General features: G+C 39.2%; 1 protein-coding gene across 1 annotated transcript in view; it reads right to left on the minus strand.

The window, feature by feature from the left end:
• The window catches only part of ARHGAP21 (Rho GTPase activating protein 21), a 129,738-nt gene that overhangs the window by 16,078 nt on the left and 94,749 nt on the right, over positions 1-18,911 (minus strand). Inside the window, exons 7-13 of the mRNA XM_010859917.1 lie at positions 16,387-16,416; positions 13,174-15,064; positions 6,361-6,519; positions 6,121-6,223; positions 4,491-4,527; positions 1,605-1,730; positions 215-499 (exon numbers count right to left, since the gene is read on the minus strand). Coding sequence (XP_010858219.1) covers positions 215-499; positions 1,605-1,730; positions 4,491-4,527; positions 6,121-6,223; positions 6,361-6,519; positions 13,174-15,064; positions 16,387-16,416 — 2,631 coding nt within the window. The remainder of the gene's footprint in view (positions 1-214; positions 500-1,604; positions 1,731-4,490; positions 4,528-6,120; positions 6,224-6,360; positions 6,520-13,173; positions 15,065-16,386; positions 16,417-18,911) is intronic.

Below are 18,911 nucleotides of genomic sequence, written 5' to 3' on the forward strand. Positions count from 1 at the left end.
AGGGATCAAACCCATGCCCACGGCAATGGAAGCACAGAGTTCTAACCACTGGACCACTAGGGAATTCCCTGAGTTTTCCTTCTGGTCACCTATTTTTAAGTGAAAATAGCATACTATAATTTTTTTTAAAGTGATGTATCAGATTCTTTCAGTCTTCTTTTAAAAAACCATTGTGAAGGTTGTTGGTTTTACCCATGTCATTTTGGACAATCACCTCCTCGTTTAAATTGCTGCTCTCCTGGATGGTTTTGATCCAGGCTAACATGTCATCCCTGTCTTCAGCCTGAAACAGGCACTCGCAGTCAGACGTGGTGAGTCGAAAGACATTCTTCCTCTTGGTCTCGCTGTAAGAGATGTCTATTAAGCAGGCGTTAACACTGATGGGCTGCTCCTCCTCAGACGGAGTCGTCTGTTCTCGTTTATCTTTGTACAGATACAGCGAATGGCCCCGAAGTACAACATACATCTGCTTCCATGGCCGAATACTTCCACCAACGCGCTGCAGAACATGAGACAAATCAGACAGATCAGCACTCGGCTAAATCTTAGTGCAGAACAGACATGCCGAGCAGCGCTGTTAACATACAGAAATGTTAACCCAAGGTGGCAGGTGCCTGCTTCACGTCAACGTGTATTTGTTAGGGGAGGAAAGACAAAATTTGTGCAGTGTAAACCAAGTTGGGCACTGCATTCCTATCACAATCAAGGGTAGTGAAACCTCAACTTTAGTTGGGTCCAGAAAATAAAATAAACAAAGTTAATTAGGATAAAGCGAGTGTAGCAAAATATATAAAAAATGCTAAGGAAATAGAAAATAAGGAAAAAGACCAGTCAGAAAAATCTTTTGAGTGAAAGCAAGGCTTAGATCATGCAAATGACAAACACTGCATAAGGTGACTCCAAAATGATATGTACAAGTGATGAATTTAGTTAACAAAATTGATCGATTTTATATGGTCAAGTAACAACATCCAAGGTGGGTTTTCTAAAGAAAAGAAAAGTTTGATATTCTTTTGACGGTATTATAGTTTTCTTATAAATTAACTGCCCAAATATTGTAGGAAATTTTCTGGTAAAGTTTTTATTATATTGTTATTTGCTTCATGAAGCATATATTGATACTGTGATATTCATTTAAATACCTCTTATGTTTATCAAATAAATGGAACGATAAAGCTATTTTAAAGGAAACTTAACAGAGTAAACTGAAAGACGCTGAATAAAAGTTTTTAAATATTAATATGGAGAATTGCCACTCCCTAAAGGACTACCTGTGATAATCCATGGGTAATAAATTTTTTAATAAGAGAAGCAGAGTTCCTTCTTAAATACATTGATGTCACTTTAATGTTGCCAAAAGATAACATAGTCCATATGTAATTGATATAAAGAATGAAAAAGGCATTAAATTTTAAAAGATATTAAATTAAATCACTGATCAGAATTTTTTAAAATAATTTTTCCTGTATGTCAACAAAGATACTTATAAATGTTTTCGACTCTTCTTATTATGTATATGTTGCCATTTTCCATATACAGACTGATTGCTTTGTTTTTCAGGGCCTGCATTTCACAAGCTCACGGTAGCTGAGAAAACGTACTACCTTGCCCTTATCAGTGACGAGTGGCCTGAAATGAAGCCACCCTTCCTTGGCAGCATCGCTGAAAACCTCTGAGGAAGAGTCTTTCCTGGATCCGGAATCTTCTGATGACTTTTGACTGTCTAAGATCTATAGAAAAGGTCACAGAAAACACAGCAAAATATCAGCTTTTTCCTTTGGAAATACTTGTATGTTGAAATTACTTTGCTGAAAGTCTTCTACTAAATCTTCCAAATGAAAGGCTACTTTTGAAAACCCCTAAATTTATCAATTACATAAGAAAAAATTTTTTTATTTATTTGTTTTTTAAGATGAGCATCATTTTTTAAAGTCACCTGAAGAAATTTTTTTTAACCATTAAAAAACAACAGAAAGAGTACAATTTTCCTGTTCTTAAGAGTTCACAGTTTTAGTGAGGAAAGACAAAGAAGAATAAAAAATAAAAAAACAAAAGAATGATCAGATTGTGATTAGTGCCATTTGGAGAATGAAACAGTGAGATGCGATAAAAGGAACAACCAAGGAGTGGCTATAAATTGGTGCTGCTGAAGCAAGTCTTCTCTGCAGAAAGAACACATAAGATGAAACTTGGAGAAAACATTTTTAAAAGGGGTAACCATGAAAGGTCAGGGGAAAGAGAAAATTTAGGGAGAATGCATAGCTAATGAATATACATTCATCGTTATCATCTTTTCTTTTTCTGTTTTATTTTTTTGGCCGTGCCAGGCAGTGTGCGGGATCTTAGTTCCCCAACTGAGGATGGAATCCAAGTCCCTGTGTTGGCAGGCAATCTTAACTACCGCACAGGGAAGTCCTTCACTGTTATCATTTTAAATGTTCACTCTTCCATGGGAGTAAGAGAAACTGCTAATTATGGATTGTTCAGGGTCCTCCAAGCTGTGGCAGGAAGTGCTGGGGGGGAGACCATGACGTGACGCATCAGGGGAGTTATACCATCTGATCACACAGCTGGAAGGTCGACTGCTTGCTACCTGGAGTGTGGATTTGAAAGAACAACTATGAAAGGGCAACCTATGGGAATCCAGGCGAGGGATGACACGAGCTGGGACTACAGGAGCAAAAATGAAGACGGAGAGGAATGGAAAGGTTCAGGGTACGTCCTGGAGGTGGAGTGGACTGGCACGTGAAATGGAAAAGAAAAAGCAGGCTAATTACTGTATTTGACACTTGAACAACTAGGTGACCTGAAGCAGATTTTGAGAGATGGGAAAGCTGGGGGATACATGTCTGGGGGAGTCATCTAAGTCTACTTGGGTGTGTAAACCTTGAGCTGCTCATTACACATCCCATTGCAGATGGTGCAGGGCAGGAGCCCACGTGAGCCGAAGTTTGGGGAAGAGGTCAAGCCTAGCGATATATACTTGGGGAGATGTCTGGGGCAGGTCGTTGAGAAAATGAGGGTAGATGGAGAGGCCAGAGGAGTCAGAACCAGCTCTAGACCTTCCAACATTTTATATACTAGACAAGAGGCAGAAATGGAGACTAGCAGAAGAAAGTGTTTCAGGAGGTGAGAAATCACACTGGATACTCCTGAAAAGTCAAATGTGTTAAAAACCCAAGCAACTAGGGACTTCCTGGTGGTTCAGTGGTCAAGAATCTGCCTTCCAATGCAGGGAATGTGGGTATGATCCCTGGTCCGGAAACTAAGATCCCACATGCTGCGGGGCAACTGAGCTTGTGTGCTCTAGACCCCACGCTCTACAACAAAGACCCCAGGTGCTGTGAGAAGACCCAACGCAGCAAAAAAAAAAAAAAAAAAGAACCCACACAAAAAGCCCTAACAACTAGTCTTTTATTGGTAACCTCAGCCTGAACAGTGCCATCCTGATATGTGTGGGTTGAGAAAGACATGACATGGGGGAGTGGAAACCACGGACAATTTTTTCCCAAGGAATTTTGCTGTGGAAGAGTAAAATAGGAGCAGTAAATAGGGGAGAGGGGTTGCGGATTCCAGGAAGGTTTTTCTTTTAAATACAGGAAATAGTAGAACATGCCTTTACATGCTGGTGACTGAACCACTGGAAAGAGAGATTCTGCAGAAGAGAGAAGGGTCCTGAGAAAGGGAAAAGTGATGGGATCCAAAGAAGAAATGTGGGTGTTTGTGTTTAATAGGATAATGTTCCAAGTAAAAAGATATTTATTGGCACTTCCCTGGTGGTCCAGTGGTTAAGAATCTGCCATGCAATGCAGGGGACGTGAGTCCAACCCCTGGTTGGGAACTAAGATCCCACATGCCATAGGGCAACTAAGCCCATGTGCCACAACCTCATAGTCTGTGAGCTACAATGAAAGACTCCACATGATGCAGTGATGATCCTGAGTGCTACAACTGAGACCCAAAGCAGCCAGATAAATAACAATAAATTTAAAAAATAGGAATAGGTATTTATTAAGATAAGGGTAAGGAAGGCAGAAAGTGTGAGTATAAGTGAAGACCCTAATGTTTTTGAAGAAGGCAAAATAACAAAATTCCTGTCTAACAACTTTTAGGCAAAGGTATGAGGGGAGGGTAGATAAGAGTAGATGGGGTGGATTGCACTGAGGGGGTGGTGGCTGAGTGAAGTAATGTTGAGGACAGAAAAATAAACATCCTGCTGGACAGTCAGAGTTCTGTCCATAAACTTTTATCAATAAAATAAGAAAATCAGCACAATGCATGTGAAGTATTATATAGTTGATGAATACGTTTATAAATCACAACTTAGAAGGCAATTTTCCAAATGCACTTGAAGCTTACAGAATAAAGGGTTATGACACTTAAATATAAGATACCCAATGATAAACAATTCTCTATGAAGAGCTAAAGTAAATTAAAGTTAATAGAAACGTTTATCATTTGCTTGTATTTTAAAAATATTGACTACCTACCTTGATTCCCTTCAGGCTAGATACATGTTTAAAAGACCTGTTGGAAAAGAAATCTATCAATATTTGTAATAAGTTCATAAAAATAACTTAAAGATGTAAAAGTAATTTGACTATTACAACTGCTCTTTCATTAATAAGATGACCTTTCATTTTTACCATGTTAAGTGTTCAGGGTTCAATGCAAGTAAGGAAAAAGAGCCAATTTTCTAAATACTTAAACTTTCGATTCAGTGACAGAGTTTTCTTAAACTGTAAGTTAAAACCATCTCTGTATAAAAGGTGAGATTTTTGTTTTCTTGGGTTTTTTAGATCAAAGAAAAAGCTACTCAAACTAAGCATTGGGTTTTATGTTATTAGTTGCCCATAGCTATAATGCTCTACTAAGGATTTCCACACTGTCAATAGTGAGCAGTCCATGGCTACCATCAGTGGCCAGAGAGACCAGCACGTGCACACTCATCCAGCTTGTGGACATGGTGGCAGCAAGCGCATTATCAGGGCTGGTCACGGCCACCACTCTTCCCTCTGACCCTATTCTGGATGTTTCAGTACAGAGAACAACTCTGAAAGCCACTAAAAAAGCTTAGAGCTTCGGAGGACAGGCTCACACTGATTATTCAAAACAGGTTAAGTTCACGGGACAAAGCTGTTTTGTGTGGTAATTCAAAATTCATTTAAGGAGCACAGGATTTTAATGTGTGACTGAAGATGGCATGGTCCTTTCCTCTCAGTCCCACCATCTTTGCAGGAAGCAGAGTGTAGCTGGGATAAGGTAAAGCTGACTGTGAAACGAGGCTGTTACCGATATCTTTGTGTAAGGGAGAGTAAAGGCGAAGATGGCTTATACATCCCATTCTGCATCGTAAGAATAATCCCTGCCAGTCACTGACACTGCCCTGGCCACACCTCACACACTCCCTAAGGCAGCTAGTCTAGGAAGAGCAAATTGGACAGCAACTGGCAATAAATTTAGAGTAAAAAATATACACACCCTTTGATATAACAATCCCTTTTCTAACTGTACTCACACACATATATGCTAAATGAACTATGTATAAATATAGTCTACGAAGGATTATTTGCTGTGGCATAAGATTTGACCATCGAAATGTCTACTAATAGAATACAGAATACCAATTAAATATATTACAGTGTAACTCCTCAGTGGAAAATTAAACAATTATGAAAAAGAATGAGCCAGGAATACACACACTGAAAGCTCTCCAAGATCTGTGTGTAGAGCACGTATCATTTGTTTATAAAAATAATTAGAATACACACATGAATGTATATAAGCATATCCAAATGTGTATGATTTTACACAAGGAATAGCTCTGGAATTACATAAAAAATAGCACAGCTCTGTCTGAGAATAGGACTGTGTGACTAGAGGTCTAAAGCAGGAATAATTTTATGTGTATTTTTGTATCATAAAATACAATTGTATTACTGATTTTTAAACACTTTAAAAAAAATTCAATTGAATGTATTATCACGTAACAACTTTTATTTTTTATTTGCATTTCTAATGTTGAAGTTAGAAAATACATCAGTAAATTCAGTATTTATATGTCAAGGGCATACTGAGCACCCACTAATAGGCATTTAAAACAACACGCTTGAGACTTACAGTTTTGCATCTTCTCTGTAATCATCCAGGCCCTCATCATATGATTTGGATCGTTCTGTCTTTGAGCTGGGCTGGGCATCCAGGCTGGGAGGTCCAACAGATTCTGCAAGTAAAACCCAACATTCAGATATGTGCAAGTACTTTCCAGATTCTTTTTTCACAGTGAGAAGATCACCACAGTACCCTAAGTGGAAAACTGAGAACATGAGACAATTCACATAACTACTCAATGAAACATACCCTGGTCATGGGAGAGCTGACGTCGGATTAATGGAGCTGAAGTTGTGAGGCTGGGAGGGACCGTTGCTATGGAGGGTACCTGGGAGGTGGAGGCAGAGATGACCGCAGAGGCGGGGATGTGAGAAATGTCGTGATCGATGCTAGGGCTGGTAGGTTCATCTATAAGATAAAATGAAAATAAATATTGGGATGTTAAATGGCATCATCATTAATGATAACAATGACAGAACTAATCATTGGTACCCAGTGTTAAAAGAACCAGAGATCTGAACACAACCACAGCAATAACAGTGAATGAAAGAGTCATCTGGTAGAAGTCTACTCACACAGTTTCTACTTTAGTAATTCCAAAGAATTCCAAGAATATGATCTAAGAAATCAAATGAGTTGCTTTTACCCAAAATTAAATTGTTTGCTTCTACCAAACGATTAAGAGAATTCCCTGATGTCTCAGATGGTAAAGAATCTGCCTGCAATGCAGGAGGCCTGGGTTCTATCTCTGGGTCAGGAAGAGCCCCTGGAGAAAGAAATGGCAACCCACTCCACTATTCTTGCCTGGAAAATTCCATGGACTGAGGCTACAGTCCATGGAGTCGCAAAGAGTCGGACACGACTAACACTTTTCACCAAACAATTAATACTTTCACTAAACTGATCAAGATACCAAAGTTCACAGGTATTCAAAACCTAAACTATAAAAGCAGCATGTTTGTGTGTATGAGAGGCATGTGTGTATGAAAGATGACCCAGCTTGCCAGCTGACGAATGCTGGAAACACTAATTTCAAGGAATCTAACATTTACCTTAAAATAATTTAATATATATTAGGCACCAATTTCACAAATTTAGGATGATTAATTTTAGCACAAAGAATAAGCCAGCTGTTAGGAATGGGGAAGACTGAGCTGTGGGTCAAAGGATTTAGATCCTGTTTTGCTGGACTTTGTGAAAGCTACTTAATTCCTCTGGATATTAAATTCATTCCCTATAAAGAAATTGGGCTAGGATTATCAGAAGGGTCATTTATAGCTCAAGAGGACTACAACAATAAATCCACAATAGGGGTAAAATTATCTATTTAATTTATGTAAGAACATAAAATACTTAGGAGCTTTCATAAGCCAGAGATTTCTTAGGGGGCTTCTGAGGTTTGAATTTATTTTAAAAACTGACAGATCTGACTGAGAGTGCAGTTATTATTGGATCTACTTTCAATATTAAAGGAACTAGCTGAAAACCCAGAAAATCTGATTGAGGGAAACGATTCTATAATTTTTATAAGTACAAAGTTTAAAAAAATTTTTATTTCCCTAAGTAAATAAGCATAGTATTCTACAAGGTATGCTATAGATCAGTCTGAAATATTTCAGGATAAAAGCCAACACTACTACCAAAAGGAAGATAAGTGAACATCTAAAATTATTCTGTGGTGAGCAGTTTTGTTACACTTGAAACACATAAATTTATCTAGTAAGAAGATGCCAACTCAAACTTGGGAAATCTGAGCTAAAAAGAGTGAATATTAAATTCAAAATTATTGTTTAGTCACCCAGGCCCATGCCTTTTGGGTAAATTTCAGATAACTAAGTTCTCCTGAACTGGAGAAGAAAACGGCAAACCACTTCAGTATTCTTGCCTTGAGAATCCCATTAACAGTATGAAAAGGCAAAAAGATATGACACTGAAAGATGAACCCCCCAGGCCAGTAGGTGCCCAATATGCTACTGGAGATCAGCAGAGAATAACTCCAGAAAGAATGAAGAGACGGAGCCAAAGCAAAAACAACGCCCAGCTGTGGATGACTGGTGAGGGAAGTAAAGTTCGATGCTGTAAAGAACAATGTTGTGATCCAGCTCTATCCTACAAGCTCTAAGATTTCTGAATTGGTTTTAAATGCCAGTGTCAACAAGGCTGTATCAACCAAATTCAATTTTTAGGCTAACCCTAATTTGGTACACACGTACTGGACAACTCTGGGGTGAGAGGAACAAGAGAAAACATTTAAAATATGGCAAAAATGAGGGGAGTACGAATTTTAGATGAAATTGAAGTGGGTAATACAACTGGCTTTTTTATATTAATAGTTATGAGTAGTAGTATGATGACCTAGAGGGGTGGCGTGAGGGGGTGGGAGGGAGGCTCAGAACGGAGGGAGGGAATATATGTATACATATAGCTGATTCATGTCGATGTACAGCAGGAACTAAGAAAACACTTTGAAGCAATTATCCTCCAATTAAAAATAGAAAAAAAAATTAAGATTGGAGAATATACCTTAATACTTGCTACTAAAGAACAAACTACTTAGGAACTCATTATTCATTTTGTATTTTGTGTTTACTTGTGACAGGTGTTGAAATTTATTTTCAGGACATACTTTGAAGCTTTACAGGGCATGTGTGTATAGTGAAAGTGAAAGTCGCTCAGTGGTGTCCAACTCTTTGCAACCCCATAGACTATACATCCCATGGAATTCTCCAGACCAGAATACTGGAGTTGGTAGCCTTTCCCTTCTCCAGGGCATCTTCCCAACCCAGGGGATGAACCCAGGTCTCCCACATTGCAGGTGGATTCTTTACCAGCTGAGCCACAAGGGTGTGAGTAGGTATAAACAAAATACTGCTAATGACTGACCTTCCTAATTTAAAAACAAAGTGGTTTATTTTCTTCATTTTTCTAAGTCTTGTGACCCCAGAGGACTATTAGATGTTAAATGTATAACAAAATGCTGGAAATTTTTCTTTCTGCAAGATGTTTCATTATCTGTGTATTACACAGATAACAAAATAAATGAGTTGGCTCCATTCTCTGATATTTTGGGAAATAAAGCCAAAGCACCTATTTATTTGCATTGGTTATAATGCTTTCAAGTAACAAAAACAATTATTAAAATCACAGACTATTAAGACTCTGGAGTGTGACGCTACAAAAGCAAGCCTTAATTCTTTTTTTTCCTTCTAATTTAATGTTTCATAAAAAGTACAAAGCATAGTCCAACATTCTCCAAAGTATGTTTTATGGTACACTAAACTGAAATGTTCTAAATAAAAGAAAGGACTCATGGTCAAATACTTCTGAGACAAATTGTACTATATTCTGCCTGTTGCTGCTGCTGCTGCTAAGTCGCTTCAGTCGTGTCCAACTCTGTGCGACCCCATAGACGGCAGCCCACCAGGCTCCCCCGTCCCCGGGATTCTCCAGGCAAGAACACTGGAGTGGGTTGCCATTTCCTTCCCCAGTGCATGAAAGTGAAAAGTCAAAGTGAAGTCGCTCAATCGTGTCCAACTCTTAGCAACCCCATGGATTGCAGCCTATCAGGCTCCTCTGTCCATGGGATTTTCCAAGCAAGAGTACTGGAGTGGGGTGCCATTGCCTTCTCCATATCCTGCCTAGAAAACTCATAAGATATAAGGAGTATATTCATGATCCTGAGAGGTCTATGATAGACAAACTTAATTTTTAAAACTCAGCATTTCTCAATTTATTTGATCACTAATCTTCGCACCCCCTCCCCCCACCTTTATCAAATGGAATTAGTGTTCCCAGAAAATACTTTGAGAAACATTGCAAATGGTCTCTTTTACTCCATTTCAATGCTGGTGTCTATCCTAGTAAGACATGCATTTTAAAAAATAGCTAGATTGGAAAGACAAACACCGGGCCTTCCCCGGCAGTCCAGTGGTTAAGACTCTGCCTTCCAGTGCAGAGGGAGTGGGTTTGATCCTTGGTTGGGGAACTAAGGTCCCATATGCCATGGGATGTGGCTAAAAATTAAAAAGAAAAAAAAAAAAGACCTATTGGTCAGATAAAACTCTGAAGCTCAACAATATAAAAGGGTTTCAATATTAAATTTTGGTACTTAAGAACGCTTACTTCCATGTAAAAATCCAGTTTACATCCGAAACAGTGAAATCAATTCTGTGTTCATATCTCAGTTCTTTATTCTACCCTTTTCCATGGGTGCCGATCAAATGACATACAAGAGTAATCATATGCAGTACATTTAGGTTCTGGGAGGCATATAAGAAATAAATGGATTATAAAGTCATTTCTCGGAGAAGGCAATGGCACCCCACTCCAGTACTCTTGCCTGGAAAATCCCATGGCCGAGGAGCCTGGTAGGCTGCAGTCCATGGGGTCGCTAAGAGTCGGATAGGACTGAGCGACTTTACTTTCACTTTTCACTTTCACGCATTGGAGAAGGAAATGGCAACCCACTCCAGTAATTCTTGCCTGGAGAATCCCAGGGATGGGGGAGCCTGGTGGGCTGCCATCTGTGGGGTCACACAGAGTTGGACACGACTGAAGCAACTTAGCAGCAGCAGCAGCAAAGTCATTTCTGTATTATGGGACTTTTAAGTCATGATTCATAAAACAAAAGATGTCATTCACTGGGAACTATAAAAGAGATTGAAATAAGTACTTGAAGTAGAATTTGATTCAGAAATAGTGAGCATTTTTATTTTATAATGAACAAACGGTCTCTTTTAATCATTTTTCTAAATCTTTATATGCATGTACAATTAAATAGATTTTTGTTTTATATTTTAGCCAAAGTTCTCTTTAATAACATAACTGACCTTTTGGTTTATTCCTATACCTAGAAGTAACTAGGAAGAAATATTAACAGATGTAACTAGCAAACTTTTTATTATTATAATTGGATTATATTATTCTTATTAAGTAGGAACAAATATAATGCTATTATTCTGGTCTCACAGGCCTGTGAAATACAGCAGGGTTTTTTTTGTTGTTTAAAAAAAAATCATAAAACAATCATTTTTATACCGTTTCATCTACAAGAAAATTCTGCTATTTGGGGGGGGTTGGTCTTAAGGTTACAGATATAAACATGAGCACAATTTAGGCTGAGATTCCCTACAATGTTTACAACTTGAATATGTCATATATATTTTTAAAATGTGAGTTATATGGAATTTTTTTTAAAAAGTTGATTCTGATAGTGTCACATGACAGTCCAACAGCGCAAGAGCTTTAAAAAATTTCTCTAGAAAAGAAGAATTCTGAAATAGCACTCAAAGAGAACCACATTATATTACAAAAATCATGGCAAACTCTTCCTGAACCTACCCACTGAAGAAGAGTATGACCTTGGCCTCAAAGCAAGGCTTGCATCACAGACCTCCAGAGGATGCTCTTCACAATGCATTCTGTACAAATGATGCCCTCTGGAGTTATGCCCTGAGATGAGGCTGAATCAGCGAAGTCTCTATTGCTTATTAACTGTGTGGCTTTGGGCAAGTTATTTATTGCTTATTAACTGTGTGACTTTGGGCAAGTTATTTAACCTCTCCATAGCTTAAGTTTCTCATTTATTACATGAGGATAATACTAATGGACATACACGATAATCTTGTTAGCAGATGGTATCTTAGACATGATAAAAGTTTGTTTTGTTTTGCTATACATTTAAACTATCATCTCAAAATTATCATTCATCTGGTATTTCAACAAATATTTATTGAGTCCCTTCTCTACACCAGGCAGTGGTTCCAGACATTAAGGACAAAGATGTGAATAAAAAGATCTAAAATCCTGGCTCTCACAAAGTTTAGGCTTTAGACCTGCAGAGAAAGATGTAATAAAAGAAAAAGTACAATGTCAAGTGGAAACAAGTGGTATAAAGATAAATACAGTAACTTAAGGACATAGAGTATGTCAGGTTCTGTGTGTATTTCAGATAGGCTGGTCTGGAAAGGCTGCTTTGATAAGGTAATGTCTGAGCACAGGCCCAAATGTACCGAGAGAGAGACAGTCTTGTGAATATCTCTGGAATGCATTCCAGGGCTGGGAACTGGTGCCAGGGCCCCGAAGCAGGGTGTGCTTGGTGTGTTCCAGGGCTGCTAGGTGGCTGGCATGTGTGAAGATGGGATGAGCAGAAAATGGGAGGCAGGGGCAGCGAGGTGCAGTGTGGTTGTGGGGCAGATCACGGAGGGCCTAGCCTTCCATAGGATTTTGGATTCTATTCTGAGTAACATAGGAAGCTAAACCAGGGTTCTGATCAGGAGTGAAATGATCTGATTTATGTTTTTAAAAACCTACTGGTTGCTGTGTGGATAAGATACTTGGGGCGTGTGGGAGCAGTCTAAAGCCTCAGTGAACATGATAGATGTTCTAGATCAGGGTACAGGCTTGTCATTTAAGTAATTTCTCCCCATCTATTCCAGGATTTATTCTAAGACAGTAATTTAGCAACAAAGAGGTCTTTTCAGTCGGCCCATGAATTAAAATTTATACAGAAATCAGCTTCAGAAAGTAAAAAGCACTGATGAAATGAAAGGTTGATTGCTAGTGATCCAAACTGTTCTACTTGGCTATGGTTTCAGCTGAATCAACAACCAAGCACAATTTGGTTTGCTGAGTCTCCCCAGATGGTAGGGATATGTTTCATCAAAATCAAGATTAACAGTGGGTATTGGGTATGCAAAGTTTAAAATAAAAAAAAAGGAAAATTGATGCTAGAAATAATTTTTGAGAGTAAAAGCTTATGGCTCTGGGGACTTCCCTGGGAGTCCAGTGGTTAAGACTCTGCCCTTCCACTGCAGGGGGCACGAGTTTGATTCCTGGTCAGGGGACTAAGATTCCTCATGCTGTGAGGTGCAGCCTAAATAAATAAATAAAAATACTTAAAAAAAAAAAAAAAAGCTTATGGTTCTGGTTTTTAGCAGAGTGTAGAAAATTCAGAACAAGTGTTTCAAGATCAGAGTAAAATTCCTGGAAACTAGAAATACTTTGCTGGAAAGATTTGTGACATATTTGACATGTTAACCAACAACTATGAAGTGAGCTCACCTATAAATGGGATGGAAGCCAAGGAATCACCAGGTGGAGTGGTACTTGAGGCCTTCCTCTCCTCCATCCTTTTTATATGGACCTCCCGGCGAGCATCATTAGGCAGCCAGCAGGTGGTGTCTGAGCCTGTCTCCTGGTCACTCACTGCTAAGATGTAAGACTGATGCCTTAAAGGCTGCGGTGTCTGGCGACCAGATGGAGGTTTTTCTCTTAGGATGACAGTTTCTTTATTATCTACAGCATTCGATTGCTGAATTTCCACCTCTTGTACATTTAAATCTTGATTCCTCTGAGTGACGGATAACTCAAAATCTGGAGTGCTAGCATTCTCACTTGCCAGAGCCGGGGGCTTAACAGAAGCTCCGGAAAGAGAAGGGGGCTTCCCAGTGTCCACTTGGTGATCGGGGGCATTTTCCGTCCGTAACCATGGCTGCTGATTCAATAAACTGTTTTGATGCAAGTGATTTACTGGTCTTTGGTCTTTGATAGAAAGAAATGAGTTCTGGCTGGAGGGCGGTTTCGCGACATGCATAGAAGGCCCTTTCAGAGAGTTACTTCGGACTTTCCCAAGAGGTGACCTGTCTTGGGAAATCCCTCGAGGCTGGGATATTCCACAAGCAGTTTGAAAATTTCTGCTGGGCTGCAGGGGTTTTAGATCTGCTGGAATTTTTTTAAACTGAGACACTGATCCCCCGATTCTGCTGCTCACTCTCCTGCTGTCAGAATTCACCACACTGGGAGCCACTGTAAAATTGGAGCCTCGGAAAGATTTGTGAATTTCTTGCTGCCTGGGTCTCTCGTAAATACCTCGCCGATCGTCCTGTTCGGTGAACCCACTCCACTTGTAAGTCTGCTTTCGTTCACCATTTGCATCCGGCGGTGGACATTCAGAATGGACGTTTTCCGAGGTTTCACCCTGTCCCTCGATGTAATCCCACGACCGAGTTCTGTGGTTACTAAAACTAATAGAAGGAGATGTCAGCGCACCTTGAGAGGCACTCCTCGGACAATACATCATCAACACAGAGTCCTCCAGCCTCTCCTGGGACACGCTGCGCTGCCGGACCTGGATGGACTGGGGCACTCGGTCCTGAGAGGTGCTCCGACGCCGTACCTGCAGGGCAGCGCGGTTCAGCACCACCTGGTTATAATCCGCTGTGCTCTGAGAGGCGGCTCTTAAACTATCTAACCTTTCTTGAATGGTCCGACAGCCCATGTGCAAGCGCCGGTTATCAATATACTCTTTGTAAGTTTTATAGTTTTTCCAGTCTATGTGCTGATGGGAGTTGGGAGAGTAGTGGTTGACAGTTACGGAAGGAGACTCCACAGCTGGAGATCTGCTCACCAGACCTTCTGAGTGTCCGCCGTAGTGGCCAGATTTAAGTAAAATGCCAGAAGGTTCCAACGACCTGGAGCCGGGCTGGTGGATGAGATGGGCAGTGGGAACTGAGGATGGCGGTGAGGTGGTTCTCGTCGCTGTTTTGAAAGAGGGCTGTTCGTTTCGGCCATACCTCACTTCCTCAGTTCTGTGAGCGGGAACTGTGTGGTTGCTTCTGTTAGGTAATAAATCTACAACCTTCTCAGAAGGTACAATGACGGTCCTCACACTCTCATTGCAGACACACACTGCTGTGTTGGACTTGGCCACCTCTGGTGGTGACGGAGGCACTTGGATTTCCATCCTGTATGCCCTGCCGGGCTGCGTCAATACTGGGGGGCTAGTCTGCGGTTTGCTTGCTGTGGAGTCTGGAGGAGGTGGTTCAGGGGGCTGCGCCATGGCGGGAGGGGCGGATGACGGCCAGGGGTAGCAGACTGGTGGGGGCTCAGGGATGTTGCGGGCATTGCCACTGTAGGCTTCATTGCCTTTCAGGTAGGCATCTTGAGAATACGCCTACATGGAGAGGAGAGAAATGGGTCACTTCAAACTCATCAAAGGAACACATTTCCAATCTTGCGATATAGTCTTATTTTACAGTGCCCTGCCTTGCTCCCCAGTGGCATTCGCTAAAGCATGCATGCAGACACAATGTAAGGGGGCTCCACAAATTCAGCTAGTCTCTCAGAAAGCAAATAAATTGTAGAATTTGCAAAAAATATAAATTACAATTGCCTATTTTCTCAAAAGATCTGAAACACATCAAATTCTATCCATTCCACCTGCCATAATTAGATATGGACATCTTGCTTTCAAAAATTTCCCCTGTTAAGTTTTATGTTTGTTTTTTTTTTTTTCCCCAGCAGTTGGCAGGTTAAATGGCTGCCTAATAAATCTCACAGCAAAAGAAGAACCTGATCTTTTGCCAGAGTGAAGGTGAAAATATTAAAAATCTTCACCAAATACATCTTTACTCTAGGTACTACTGCTATGATAAATAATATATAGAACATTGTCTTGCCAATTAATAACTGCTGAATTGCTAAAAATAATCCATTTTGATAAATTAGGTCCTCCAACAGCCATGTTAACTATTAAAATTTTTCAAATAGAGAATATGCACATATTAAAGGCATAAAATATGAATAAAGATAATTCATCTTCCTGTATATAATTTATATTTTTTATTTTACACTCATGCAAAATTGTATTGTACAAATTTATTTGGTCTCTTTTACCTGTTTTAAGGAGACATTTCTCTATTATGAACAGGCAAGCATGCAGTTCCAATTTTTTTAAATCAACTATTTATGAAATTATCTGGGAATATTTTTAAAAACTTAAAAGCAACAAATTAAATACAGAGACTCTACAAAACAGAGCTAATTAAGGTAACTCAGAATTATGTTCAACAGCTGAGATAGTTAGGTGTGGTGTCATGTTACATATCCTTCCCTAATCAAAACAAGCTTAATTCAAAACTATCTCCTGTCTTTGCATTAGACAGCTTGCAAAGCTCAAGTGCAGCCACAAACATAACATAACGTAACAGCAAAGTACTAGGAAAGGAGAGAAGGTGAGATGCTTCAAAAATATACAGGGATGCAGATAAATGTTATGTTTTAACACCAGTTATGCACAGGATACAAAAATCAAACATAAAAAGAAAAAAATAATAAAGAAAACAATGTATCACAAACACATTCTGCAAATTAGTAAGATTAACACCACGAAGAGATTCCTCTAAGCAAACTGACAGTTTTAATAGAATGGCTTATTACAAATTTCTACAAAACATGACTTAAAAAGCAAGGAAATGGCTTCTGTGCAGTTCTTACCAGAGCTGTGACATCCTTTGTAAATTGTAGCTAGCAGAAAATAGGAAAACATAGTAGAAGCTGCTTACTGACATAAAGACAGAATCATGTTGTCATATTGATGCTGGAAAACAGCAAGCTAAAAATACATCTATACTGAATCCTCTGGAAGGTACCAAGAGAAGTAAAGGGCAGTGAGGCATAAAGATTAACTTGAGTTTCTGTCTGAGCATCTTTTTCTCAGGCTTTTATCTGGCTCTGATTTGATTTGTCTACCATTCTTGAAAGCAAAATACATCTGGTAACATGCATTCCTGACAGATATTTTCTTTGATCTGCGCTGCTGTCTGATAATGTGCTAGGAAGCTTCCCTTCCACGCGAACAACATTGATGCCTCTCAGTTCCCCTGAGCTTCTTCCATCTCTGCTTCCAGATGACGAAACGAATGCTCTATTATGCATTTAAAATAGTACAACCTCCTCCTTCCCCTGTAAATCGGAGCACAACCACCAGCTGTCAGCTGACTGCCGCTGCCTTGACACTAGGACTTTGGAATGAAAGAACGACTGTTGGGTTAAATGGGTTTCCCTCAAAAATTAAGATCTTTCCACTCTGTCCCTTTTGTGCTGTTTGATTCGCTTAGAAAAATAACTACTTAGTGGACATGAAAAAATACTGCTTCCAGAGTAATTCTTTTTCATGTATAATGAATACTATAGAATCTGAACCAGGAGACCGTGAGAAACGAAAGCCAAGTAGATGAAAGAAAACATGCATACCATAATACTGTAAAGGTATGAAAACAGTCAATCCAAATAGACATTCTGGGCATTTGCCACTGATGTAATAAGCCTATCTTTTTCATGCTGATTACAGTCGCACTGATACTGTTACATGACAGGAAAACTGTGCAGATGAGTGTGCTGTCTGGTTCGGTGTTTCCAGAGCATGTGTGTGCAGCTTTATGAAACATCACCTGAAAGGCTGTATTCTCTATGCTCGACAAAGTGAAGGTTGGCTGATGGGTTTCATGACTTCTCAAAACTTCTACTACATTAACATACGCTATAAAACTCAGCATGAAGTTACAAATTTATTTGGCCATGGAACCCATTTTTTTTCCTGGGGGTTTTTACACAATTCGAATTTCTGCTAAGAAATGCTGCTCTAGAACTAATAATTTAGACATGTTTCCTTTATTCAAATTCGGGGAGGAGTATTATCTTTTAATAATAGAAGTATATGACCAGAACTATTGGGTTGGCCAAAACAAACTTTTTGGTCAACCAATATTAAACACTTGAAAAGGTATTTGACATACTTTAGATAAAGCTAAAATTCCTAAATAGTCTATATTCATGGGTCCCCACTTCTGGGTAAAGTGGTCCTTAAAATACATACACATGGACCATGCATCACCAGTGGACTGACTAAACAGAATATCTTATAGATACAGTACTACTGTCTAATGTAAGCAAATATGCTCGAGACAACTAAAATATGAATTTATTCAGTAGTAGTATTGAATTTCCTCACATAGTCTCTCATTTCACGGATACTGAAAAAGATTGTAATTATTTAAATGTTTCTCATTCTCATAAAGTTTGGAAACCAATAATTCAATTAACATTCCTGGGGAAATCAACAGTGCTCTAAGGCCATTGTCGCTTAGTATGTGTTCCAGGTAAGTCATGAGAATAAACTTCAATGGCTATGCTAAGAGGTGTGGAATAGACAGAAATTAGCTCCATGATAAGCTAGGGGAGTAAACTAGGAACAGATAATATGCATTGTAAGGAGTCCTATTCTTCCATAATGCCATTAGGTTTTCTTCTGGAAAACAGTCTACTAAGGAAAGCTTTAGCCAGGGCTTGGGCAAACACTGGGGGTGGATTACAGCATTCCACTCTTCCAGGTGAACATGGAACCCATTGATTAAGTTTCCCATTCTGAAAACAGACTTTAAAACTCTATAACTTGCTCATAGCTGTGATTGTGGCATGCTTTTTCATGAGTCTTTCACTGAGACATCAGGGTCAGACATTTCAATGTTTTAACTACCCATTGGGAATCTCTGAATTGTCAACAGGCACCAATTAAACAGAACAAAATATCACTTAAAGTATTCTTTATCTAATGATATTCATTTATATAGTTTTTGTATAATTCTATTCTGTTATAATGATGTCAAAATCATCCTGTGTTAATACGTTAATAAGTCTGCAATGACATGAATTTGAGCAGACTCTGGGAGACAATGGAGGACAGAAGAGCCTGGCATGCTGCAGTCCAAAGGGTCGCAAAGGGTCGGATGTGACTTAGCAACTGAACAACAACCATCCATGGCATGGCCCAGAAATTTTTGAGACCAATGTCATAAGAATTGCATATTTGGCTCATAATCACTTTTACTTTTACATTTAAGTCCAAATGGATACTTCATAGTACATATCCAGAAGTTTTGATGGAATTAGACAATATTCAGATTTTTTTCAGACTGATTAAGCACTTGGGAATTCAACAGGATATGACCAAAAAAAAAAAA

This window comes from Bison bison, unplaced genomic scaffold, assembly GCF_000754665.1.
Source record: "Bison bison bison isolate TAMUID 2011002044 unplaced genomic scaffold, Bison_UMD1.0 scf7180017864461, whole genome shotgun sequence".
NCBI lineage: Eukaryota > Metazoa > Chordata > Mammalia > Artiodactyla > Bovidae > Bison > Bison bison.